Raw genomic sequence first — 12,677 nt, 5'->3', positions numbered from 1 at the left:
ATCAAAAAAATTGTTAAGAGACTAAGACTCATCAAAAAATTGTTGAAGGAGTAAAATTGATCAAAAAAATTATGAATGGACTAAAAGTGAATTTCGTAAAATGATGAAGGACTAAAAACATAATTTAGATAAAATTTGACACATGATTGTCATGTCATATTAGTAGGTCAAGTAGCTGTCATGTTGTCTGGCTGACATATCATCACTTAATAGTGATACTTAATAGGAGGGACTAAAAAAGAAATATAAAGAGTAAGATTATTCAAAATTTTATTTAGGAACTAAAAATAAAAATTAACAAAAATTAGGGGGAAAAAACATATTTTGCCATACAACTTTATCTTCCTTCTTTTGTTGCAATTAGGATGTTTGTGAAATAGAGGCCTTGCACGAATTGAAGGAATATGTCGAAGTCAAGTTCCTTTAGAACTCAAGTTTAATTTGTTCTTTCAAATTTAATTTACTATCGGAAGAAATAAATTTAAATTAGGGGTATGCATATAAACTGGTTCAAACCAAACCGTTTTTGAACTACACCAAACTGAGGTAATTTAAATTAGTTTGAAACCAATTGAGTCCCTAAATCAATTTTTAAAATTAGTTCAATTTCAAATCACTTTTTTAAAATCAATTCAGTTCCAAATGTCTTAAAAACCAAAATATTTAAACTCTCTCAAAACCAGTTTGATTTAGTTTTTTTTTTTCCTAACCAGATTTTTGCACACCCCAAATTCAAATGTTTATAAAGTACATGATAACGTAAACAAGTTAATTAATGATAAATTTTGGTAAAAAAATGTCATACAGTTGGGAGGCATCCCCAAACTATCGAGTAGAGTGTCAATGAGATGTTTGGGCTGCCAACAGGTATACTGAATTGTAACTATTTAATTAGTTCCTAAGCTTCAAGAGATTTTTTTGGGGAGAATTATCCACCAAGCCATAAAGTGCTATCATGGAGATTCAAAAATACCAAAAAAAATTCATACCAAATTTTTAATCACTTTAACAAAAATGATATATAAACACTCAATAATACAAGTACTTATTTTACACTCTTCATAATACACACGATCAACTGGAACTAATGATCCAATTAATACTTGACCTAATTGATAACCATACCAAATTCAACAACATTGCTCATGGTCATGGATAATGTTATGACACCTCTACATGATTGGTGTCTGATTCACTCCCATGCTAACACAAAAAGCAAAAACGACAAGGAAATAAAATGAATAACATTACGTGGATAAGATTATGCAAATGGACAACCCTCGTTGTCATTAGCCATAACCCCACAGACAAACTAAACCCAACCTGTTAGTGTTAAGCAATGCTATTACTTACTACAAGACAAGCTTAATCACCTGCACCTGCTCCACATTTATTTCCTTTTCTAGCCCATATTAAAGAACTTCATTCATATTACATACCTTCGTTACAAATTATATTTCAATTTTTATGTTCGTTCCATTTTATTTTATTTTCTTGTGAATTTTATATTCGTTGCATGGTGCTAATTAATGAGCTGTAAAAAATTGCTTATATGTAAAACAAATGCTTTATGCAACTTACATAGTACATGTTTGAATAATTGAATTAAAGTTGGGAGAGTTTAATAGTATTTTACTTCAGAAGTATCAAAAATTTTCATTCTCCATTCATGTATTGGGACGCATAATTTTACACCTAAATTTCAGAAAGCACTTCTGTAACTTTAAACCCTTCCCATAATTAGATATGATAAAAAAAATAGTCTCATGCTAACTCTACTCTTTTACTTTTGCGTTTAATTTGCCAAAGTATGCGCTTGATATCTATGTGGAATCTTGATTGCAACCAACAAAGGTGAAAACAATCAAGAATTTTGGTCGCCAATTTCATTGTCAGTGATGATTAACAAAAAAAGTCCCACATACGATCCTTTTCTCGTTTATGAAGTTAGTGTTTTTTCAATTACCAAGTGCCTTTAATAGAAACCCCACATACAACAGTTAAAAGCTACTTGAGAACCTGTACTCAGTCTCGTCAGCACCAAGAAAAGTGATCCAGAAAAAAGTGGCATTGAATATTCCGACTTTGCTACTGTTTAAGTGGGGCATTGAAATCTTCACCTTACACTTCATCTGCTATTCTTTTTTCCATTTACCATGGATTGTATTGCTTCTCTACCCTTCATACCACTCTAGCTTCCTGCAACCTTAAAATTGATATTAGGTTTAATTAGCATGCGATCTCTAAAGTTTTAATTAAGTTTCTGAAATTTTTTTAATTGGGTTTTTGAACTTCTATTTTGTAATTTGGTCCATTAACTTTTTTGTTTAGTTGGGTTAATGTATATAACACATTCTAGTTAGATATTTATATATAGTTAATTTTTCATAACAGCATTTAGACGGAATAATCCAATAAAAAAAAAGGTTCAGGAGCCCAATTAAAAACAAATCAAAAAGCTAGTTGAAAATTTGGTAAAAGTGTATGTGAATTTAACCTAAATATTATTATGGGTGAATATTAGATTATTGGAACCTGCATTAACCCTCTTGATTGTCATGTCAATTGATTGTTATTAGAACCTGTACTACTGTACAGGATTCTCCTCTTACTATCAATTGAAGCATGCACTTTAAAGAAATTAAATCATGTCCAGACAAGTGACGTAAAGTTTAAAAATCAAGTATCAATATCAAACAGTTTTGCTTGTGGATGTGCCATTTCATCTACAACAAGCTCATTATTCGTTCATAAATCAAGTATCAATATCAAACTCTTTTGCATGTGGCCTTGCTATGTACAAGTTCATTAGTCATTTTCTATAAATGCTGAGAACTAACTAAAGAAATTAAACCACGTTTTAACAACCGAACAGATCCATTTAAATGCCATACTTGAACATTATCACATTAGTGCACTAATATTAATAATATCCTGCTTTCGCTTTACTAATCATTAACAATAATAATTTCAGATAAGACAGACATTAAACAGCTGATAAGGGACACATAAGAAACCATGTAATGTAACATCATTAGAACCATTAACCTCAGAATACTACCATGTATCAACAGCTATCATGGCCGAGGAATTAACTTGGCTGATGATAAACTGCAACATAGCACCCAAACAATGACCATATACCAGTCTCTTTGTCAAACAACTAACTAAAGTTGATCATATTATTTGTCACTTGATTACTATTACTAATAGTATAAAGCAAGATTTTAGTTCCGTCCCTTTGATTGATATTTTCAATTGACTGAATTATCCGCAATTAGCATTTATGTTAGCATAATATATATATATATATATATATATATATATATATATATATATATGAGCCCTGAAAACAATTTAAGGAAAATCATCACCTGGGGTAATAATTTCAACTCTCAAACCACTATTGTCCTGCAATTCTGTTATAGCCACAGAAAACTTAAAATCCCATTTCAAGAACCTTTTAACTAAATATCCACATCAATTTTATTACCTAGTGCACTAGAACTAATTCAACGCAGTAATATTATTTAGATATCCAACAGTGAAAATACATTATTGACACTTTATATTTCTATCTTTTTCTTTTGTTACATTATATATATTCACTTGTCACATTCATACTCTTTTTTTCTCCTTTATCTCTCTCATGGCGAATGCCCAGTAACATGGAATGGAGTGTTCATGAATTATTTTTCAATTCAACAATAATTTGACAAAAGGAACAATAAAAAATTCTTCTCAGAGATAATATAATAGATTAGACTTCAAAGTATCCTCTGCTATATATGTACACAGATAAAAACAAGAGAAATGTGTAACAAATACAATTGTTGTAAAGGGATGGTTTTAATTTTCACTTTCAGTTGCAACTGTTACAAGTAGAGAAATTTTAAAAAATAAAGAACTCTCACTCTCACTCTCTCTCTTCTCTATTGGCTTGGGAAAAAAATAAGAAAACTAAAAAGAAGAAACATGCAGAAGCTAAGAACATGCATATAGGGTTTGACCCATCATCCATCAGGCAATTCTACAAAGTTAATTAAAACCATTGATGAACAAGAACTCCACTTTGTCTGAGAGAAGTGAAGAGCTGCAAGCACTGATCATAAGTTTTCTCATACTTGGGGCTCCTCTGTCCAGGGCAACACCTCTGCCACCTATTGTAATGGCACTCAAGAAAAATCTCATCCACCAAACAGATAGCCCCAGTTTCAAACAATCTTGGAATCAAATCAAACTCAGTACCCTCCACATCCATCTTCATCACAACGAAATCATTCTCCGAAACCGTGTTCTTCAACCAGTCTGCGAAATCGAACCCAGGAATCTTCTCAACCTCACCACCATCAAAACCACCTGAAGATTTCAATGGTTGAATCCTCCCCATTCCCCTTCCCTTACCCTTAACCTTCTCCTTCTCCTTCTCCTTCTCCTTCTCCCCCGGGTCGCGGTTAATCTCAAACACCAAACTCTCATTCCTCACCCATGCAGCATAAGGCAACAAAGTAACACCCTTTTTCGTTTCATACTCCTGATGAAACGTTTTATCAGCCTCAATTGCATACACATGAAAGGTCTTGTTCTGTTTCGGGTACTGTTTCCTAAACCAACTTCCAATGCTGGAACCATAGCTTCTAGCTCCAACATCAACATACACATACCTATCCTTGAAGCTTATATCAACCATTGAAGATAGGTACTTTATGTTCTTCACGTTTTTCTTTAGAGTCAGCCATGGCTTCAGTGGCTCCTCTTCAATCAAAGCCTCTGCATTTCTCACCAGCTTTTCCTTGTACTCCGGAACAGAGCATTCTTTTCCATTGGAATTGGAGTTTGAATTGGATTCAGAATCAATTGTGTGACGCACTTTCTTCACCACGATCTCTCTTATGTGAGGTATGGATGAATCAAACCCTAACATGTCGTTTATTTTCACCACGTTGCAACAAAAATTCAACAAATCAACGAATGAATTGTAACTGTAAGTGTCATTGGCCTTTACATGGAACGCGGCAAACCCTTCGGGTTTGAGCGTCCGAGAGATTTCGGCGGCGAACTCCGCCGGCCGCGGCGATTTTTCTAAAGCGCCGTCGCCGGCGAACACGAAGTCGAACGAGCCATCGGGGAACGGAATCCGGCGAGCCTCGCCGGATTTCACAAGCGGCGGAGACGCCTTCTTCGAGATCCCGACGGCGTCGATGACGCCGATCTCGCGCAGCGCGAGGACGTCGCGGCCGGTCGGCGTCTCCACGCAGAGCGCCTTCGCCGCCGGCGAGAGGAAGCCACCGGAGATCATGTCCTGGAAAGCCGACGAGTAGAACCGGACGCCGTTGATCCAGTCCTTGCTGGCATAGCGCTCCGGCGGCCCGGCGGCTCCTCCGCGCGCTGCGAGGGCGCCTGATCTGGTGCCGGCGATTGCGAGGTTGATCGACGGAGAGAAGAAGCAGAAGTCGCCGACGGTGCAGGACTCACCGGCGAGGGTGATGACGTAAGCGAACCGTACGACGACGATGAAAACGCCGAAGAGGAGTAACCGAACCAGAACGTTTCTGAGAAAGCCAGGCTTCGCTACGGTTGGATCCATGGAAACAAATTGTGCACTTCTCACAGAAATTAATAACAATAACCAGAAAAATTCACAAAAAAATGAATTGAATTGAAATAAAAGAAGAAGAAAAAAAAAAGGTGGGGATTTTTTTTGTGTGGTATTATTTATCGGGAGCAGAAGCGAGCGGAGGTGTGGTTAGCACCAATGAGAGAAGAAGGTGTTTTTCGAAGAGAAGGGATTGAGAAAGAGAGAGGGGCAAAACGGGGATTCATGTTTTTTTTTCGTGGTTTTGAGTTGCTCTATGGAACAGTGGTGAAAGAGAACGAGTCCATTAGCGTTATGACTCAGTGTGCGCGTATGATGAAGAAGAAGAAGAAGAAGAAGAAGAAGAAGATGATGATAAAAATAAGAAGAACGCGGCGTGGAGGAAAGTGGTGACCGGAATAGCCGGTTGATTATACGCGGAAGGAACTGCGTAGAGGAAGGGAGAAGGAACGATGCCGTGGGGTCCACGGTTGACGAGAATTACTAGAAGGCCATTTTAGTTATTTATTTATTTATTTATTTATTTAATAATTAATAATGGAAAATTATTGAGTTGAGGCATATATATGTGGGTTTTATTCCTGAAATGATATGATGACAAGTTTGTGTGATGTATGTAAAATCCAGAAACCCTAAATTGTCCGTTTGTAGCGGCAAGTAAGCATTTTGCATTGTAGAGAAGCATGGCAAGTGTTGTGTTATTTTCACGTCACTATTACAAAGGCCCATCTTATCCCATAAGTTAGTATATTTATTGTTGTTAAGTCAAAGTGCAACACTTCTCTTTATTTTATTTTTTAAGCTGAAAGGAACCTTGTTCTTAAAATCTACTTTCTCTTATTACAATTTAGGGTATTAATTAGGAGTTACAAAACGGATTGGATTAGTTCATTGGTCTGGGTCCAATCTGTTTTGCACCTTTTAATCCATCAATTTGCTCCAGGGAGTTTCAACTTTGTCCATTAAAAAAGATGGAGAAAAGAACACCACATACCAAACCCATTTTTTATTAAAAAAATAATTTAATATTTATTTTTATATTATATATATACTAATTAATTAGTTTACTTTTTATCTAAATAAATTATTATTCAAAACTTAAGGTAACATGTTCAATTTTTTAGTAAATATTTATTATTTAATATTTATAAATGATAAAATTAGTTAAAATATATTTTATTATAATTATTTTAAATATTTTAGCTTTGATGGACCAATCTACCAATCCATTTTATCACCCTTGGTACTGATTAAGTGCATTTTTTATTTATATTGAATATGGTCGGTAAAATATTTTATTTAGTTTTAAATTTTTATTATTAGTTGAAAAATCTATTTGATTGTTCAATAAATAAATTTTTTAATATTTTCTAGTATTTTTAAAAATGTTACTTAAGTAACGTAACACTAGTTTTTTATGTTTTCTTTTATTTTTATTTTTAATATATTTATCAAATTTATTGATTACATCTTTTAAATAAATCATAATTTTATTGTTATTTCAATATTAATTTTATGAAATACTTATAATTTAATAAAGTAATTTTTTAATTCCTTTCAACTTTTAACTAGTTTTGCTTAACATAATCAATATTCATAAGTATTTCATTATTTTATTATTTATTTTTTATGAAATTTGATAAATTTATTATATAACAAGTGATTAAACATAAATAGTTAATGATTAAAATTAACGTTAAATCATTTAAATATTATCCGAGATATATAGTTAAAACAATTTTTAATTCAATTTTACTTACCTTTCACGTCAAATACCAAATTAGTCAAATCATTTTTTTTTCTTGAATATATAAGATAAAAAATTATTACAAAATCAGAAATCACTAATTAAATGGTAGTGATTAAGCAATTTGCTATAAATTTATTATGATTCATCAAATAAAATCTTCAAAGACCTTTTTTGAACCACGAACATATATATTTTCTTTCAAGCATTGTAGATAACATTTATTTTTGTCTGTATTTATACAAGTCTTCTTAAATTAATACTGATGTTGTTTAAATCATTAAGTCTGTCATAGGGAAATCACCTGTGGCCTAAGAATTAATTGAGTCTCTACTAACAGTTTCAGTTTATCATTTATATCACTTTTTATACCCAAAAAAAAAAAAAAAACTACCGCGATGGGTTATTGGGAAACTCAATCACAGACACAGTAAAAGCTTTAATTGTAGATCCATTAACTGTCGAGGCCGTGTTTGGATTTTCATCTTCTGTGACGGTGATGTTAAAGCATTCAGCACATGCAAATTTTACCGAAACAATTTAATTAAACAAACTTTGATCATAAGTAAAACTTAAATCTCGGATCTGACTTCAATTAATTTCATTTTTTTCTCTCCTGCCAGAGAATCTAAATTCATTCATTAATTAAAGATAAAGTCAAAACTTCGTACTATCTTAGCAGTACTAGTGCAGGTTTCGGCATGATGAACGGGACAAATTATATATGGGGATTGGGAAGTACTATTTTTTTCTATTTAAAAAAAATAAATTTAAAATTTCAGAAAATTAATAATAGATAAACATTTACAATTTTGTTTTAGAAATTTTATATAATTAAAAAAATTATCTCAAATTTTACTAATTTTTCCAAAATCATCTCTTCACCTCATTTTGTTTTTTTGACAATGACAATTACTATTTATTTGGAAGTAAAGAGAAATTTAACAAAATAGATATTAAAAAAGAAAATTAGAATTAAGAGCATATAATATATTTATGTTTGATGACTTTTATATATTTTTAAAATAATGATAAATAAAAGAATGAGTAAATAATTTTAATATTAATTATTTTATCATACAAAATTTTAATAGTCTCATTTTTATTTTTTTATAACAGGAAAAAACTTTATATTGTGAGCATAATTTTGTATTTTCTTTCTTTTAATTTCTTTTCAGAATCATGTAAATAATAAGGACATGTGTGATTTAATATAAAATTATTTTAAATTAAGAATCAAAATAGTGAAAATAAAATATTTTTTATTTTATATATTTGATATTTTTATTGAAAAATGAAATTCATAAATATAATAAACAAATTCAAAAATTCAGGTAGCCAATATTAAAATCATTAAAATTCATTATTCTTCTCTCGATACCTAAAAATAAGATTTGAATTTTTAAACTTATTCATAAACCAAAGGATAAACCAAAGGATCTGGCTCAATTGTTGATCAAAGGATATGAGTTGTTGTAACCCTAATCCAAAATAATCTTGTTACACCAATTTGGGATAAATTAATAAATGACAATTAAAAATACATTTATTATTTTTTTAAATTTTATTTTAAATTGTTGTGAATTTTTATTACACCTAGAATTACTAAAATATCTCATCTTTTTGAGAGAAAAATTTTGGCTTGTTATATACTACTTTATTATATAATAAACAAGATAAAGATAAATATATAATTATAGTAACACATTTAAAAATTTTAAAATATAATTATTAAAGTTAATATGATTAAAGTCATAATTTTAATTAAATATTTATGTCTTAATTTCTTAATCAACATTTCTAAAATACGTATTGATAAAATACCTTATAAGTTAAAAAAACATATTGTAGTTTTTTTCTGGAAAGAATAATTATATTCACATGATTATCTGAAGATCTGGCACAAGAGTATTGATTGTTTATCAGCAAATACGCAAGTCAAATCGTTGAGAATGATGAGTACTGAGTAGAGTAATTATTAAATATATACCATAGTTTTCTGGAAAGAATATTATTGAGACGATTTTAGAAATTTTTATATGATTCTGAAATCAGAAGATCTGACAGAAGACTTCAGAATAATAACTAATTATCAGACAATATGCAAAGTCAAATAGTTGAGAGTAGCAAAGTAGCAGCCAGTTCGCACATGCACACGTGAGAAACTCACGTGAGATAACTCCCAAAGAAAATAAAGAAGTAAAAGTTAAAGAAAATAAATATTATTTAGATAAAGAAAAAATAATTATCTTTTTGATGTAAATTTAATTATTTTCTTAACTAAAAAATGAAAACCATTATATGAATTGTTTTTTTATCTTATAATATAGGAATTAGTAACTGAAATACTGAACAAATAAGCAAATTTTTTATGTTTTATACGTTCTTTATTTTAACTAGTTGAAAGAACATCACCTTGTGTATCTATTTGTATTTTAAAAATAAAAAGTAAAAAAAGAAAAAGCAGTCTAAGGAAGTAATAACAAAAGTTACGTTTTGAAGGTTTATGAAAGAAATATAAATAATTATATATTAAAGGATAATTTAGGAATTTGAAATGTAGTACTCATTGTTTTTATTAATAGTTATAGATAAAATTTAGGTTGTCTCATACGGTGAATTATTATAAAAAGATTGCCCTATACATTTTTTTAGTTATTGTAATTTAATATTTTTTAACTCTTATAATTTTTTATTTTATTTTTAGTCCTTACAAATTATTTTTATTTTATTTTAGTCATAAAACACTTTAGATAATATTTTAAACAATAAATTTTTTTATATAAAACATCAATAAGGATAAAAATAAAACAAACATGATTTACAAAGACTAAAAATAAAAAATATTTTTAGAAAAGTAAAAAAATATTAAATTACAAGAAAAAAAAATTAAAACCTAAAAAACTTAAAAAATATGACATGTACACCACTACTCCAGGAAGAAAAAGACTTGTCATGTACTATCAAGCATATCTAATTATTATTCTATCATAATTATTAATTTCTATTCCCTTAAATAATATTCCTAGACTCCTAGTAGCTTAAAAAGAGCTTAAAAAATTGTATTGGATTAGAATTTTAAAAGACTTGACATAAATTTTTTTTGTAAATTTTAAAGATTTTATAAGAAGAATGTAATGACTTTTAAGATTTTTTAAAAGACTTTTTTATTAGAATTTTTTAATCTGAATTTTAATAGATTTATAAAATATGAATTCATAAAATTTGAAAGGACATTATAAATTTTTAAGATTTTAAAAGACTTCGTAAATTTTTAAAAGACATTCCAAATTATTGATAAAAATTTATGAATTTTTTTCTCCTAACACTTTAAATAACCTATACATGTTGCATAACAAATCAAATTTTTCTAGCATATTTACTAACACAATAAGCTCATTTTTATTCAATCATTAATTATATTAATTATATAAAAATTATATACTCTATCAATAACCTTGGATACTTATAGTTATTCCCACAATAACAACTTCATCAAACAAAAAACATGTCAAATAATTATTTCAAACTCCATTTATAGATGTACCAAAAAAACCCATATACAAAAAAATTATTTATATATTTATCCATTTTTGCATGAGTAAAATTCTCACATCCATTAAAAATAAACATGCAATTAAGATATCCCAAATTCAAAAACTTGTAAAGATATCTCATATCATTCGTTCCCAGACATATTGTTCATGGGTCGAAAGAGTATAAAAAATTATGAATTTCGACCTCTTTCAACAAAGAATCAATGAATTATATACAATGAAGAAAAAAAAACATGTTAATTGATAGAAAAATAAAGAAAGAAAAAATCTCATGAAATCTCAAAAGTTTGGATAAGATTATTTGATGTATTTTTTATTAAAAAAATATCATAAAATTCATCTTAAAAAAGATTTCATCGAATTTGTGACTTTTGAATATCAATTTTTTTAAAATTGTAAAAAATATTAATTAAATATAAACAAATTTTATTAAATTTCTTAGTCTTAATTGAATACAACAAAACTTATTTATTATTTAAAAATATTAATTAAATACTTCAAAACTTAAAAAAAAAAATCTTTTAAATTGTTTGAAATCCTAATTGTACTATCAAGTATATCTAATTATTATTCTATTATAATTATTAATTTCTATTACCTTAAATAATACTCCTGTAGCTTAAGAAGAGGTTAAATATTGCTAACTCTCAAAAGAAAAAGAAAAAAAAAAGATTGAGGTCAAGCTTTGACATAAGATGGATTTGAGAGTATGCGTGTGGACACTTTCCTTTTATGGTATTTTATGGTTGGGGAGAGGAAAAAGAGGGAGGCAAATGAGAAATGACAGAAATAGGTTTATGCTGCAAATGAAAAAGAAGACTGGATAAGGTTCGCCTAATTAAATTTTAAAAAAAGAAGTGGAAATGATATGCGAATAACTCTACCTTTTATATATCCTCTAAAAAGAAACTCTATCTTTTATATGCTTTATTAATATCTATAGTTATTTTATTTTTTTTTATTATATATCGTATTATCTATTACTATATTTTTATTTTCTGTTTTTATTCAATGTTAAATAGAGTTCAAGTATCACAATTTTTTTTAAAAGAAAACTCTATCAAAGTAGGTAGGGGAGAGAATTGCTTGATTTATATAAACTGTTTTTTTAATAATTTCTTATTTATTATAAACTATAGAAATTTTAAATACATTTTAAAAATTAAAAATTTAAATTCACAATAAACTAAATTAATTGTTTATAAGAAAATAGTATGATATATATTTTTTTAATTTGTCTTCTACAAATCCGAACAAGAAAAGAAACTTTTCTCTACTTTTTGCTTTTCTTCATTCAATCAAAACACATTTGATTCCATTTTTTATTCTCTTATCTGTTTCCTTTCTATTCTATTTTCCATGAAAATGGAGTTTTAAGTTACTATAATTATTTATTTTGTAAATTAAACAATAAATGCAAATTTAATTTCTTTTTTGCTTCCAACTAAATAGCGGTGACGGGTTCAAGCGGTGGAATGGAGGGATAATCAGAGTAAACGACACGTGTGAAAAGAGGGACGAATACGGTTGGCGCAAAAAAACAACAAAACGCTGTGACTGCGCACTGCATTCAAATAGCCGTTAGGAAACTTTTCGTCGTCGTCGTCGTCGAAATGCCGAAAACGCCCCTGCTCCCATGGTCCACACGACAGGTCGTTTGGCTCTGGCTCCAGGTTGTAAGGTGGGTCCGTTAAACGGTGCGCAGCGGCATAGCGAATAAAGACACACGCTTCAGTTGGAAGTTGGTGCAGCACAGCATTGGATGCTCTTGAAGAAA

General features: G+C 29.3%; 1 protein-coding gene across 1 annotated transcript; it reads right to left on the bottom strand.

Moving 5' to 3' along the window:
• Positions 1–3,760: 3,760 nt before the first annotated feature.
• LOC114406027 lies at positions 3,761–5,936 on the bottom strand. The gene has a single exon (XM_028368566.1). It carries the CDS (start codon positions 5,585–5,587, stop codon positions 4,043–4,045), a length of 1,545 nt encoding a protein of 514 aa, XP_028224367.1. The 5' UTR covers positions 5,588–5,936; the 3' UTR covers positions 3,761–4,042.
• Positions 5,937–12,677: the final 6,741 nt, after the last annotated feature.

This window comes from Glycine soja, chromosome 3 (genome assembly GCF_004193775.1).
Source record: "Glycine soja cultivar W05 chromosome 3, ASM419377v2, whole genome shotgun sequence".
NCBI classification, from domain to species: Eukaryota; Viridiplantae; Streptophyta; class Magnoliopsida; order Fabales; family Fabaceae; genus Glycine; species Glycine soja.
Note: the sequence above shows the minus strand (reverse complement) of the source record. Positions and strands in the feature narration are given on the sequence as shown.

What these genes read in the sequence shown, in the direction of transcription:
- LOC114406027 (XM_028368566.1), bottom strand. Translation starts at nt 5,587, where the DNA reads ATGGATCCAACCGTAGCGAAGCCTGGCTTTCTCAGAAACGTTCTGGTT.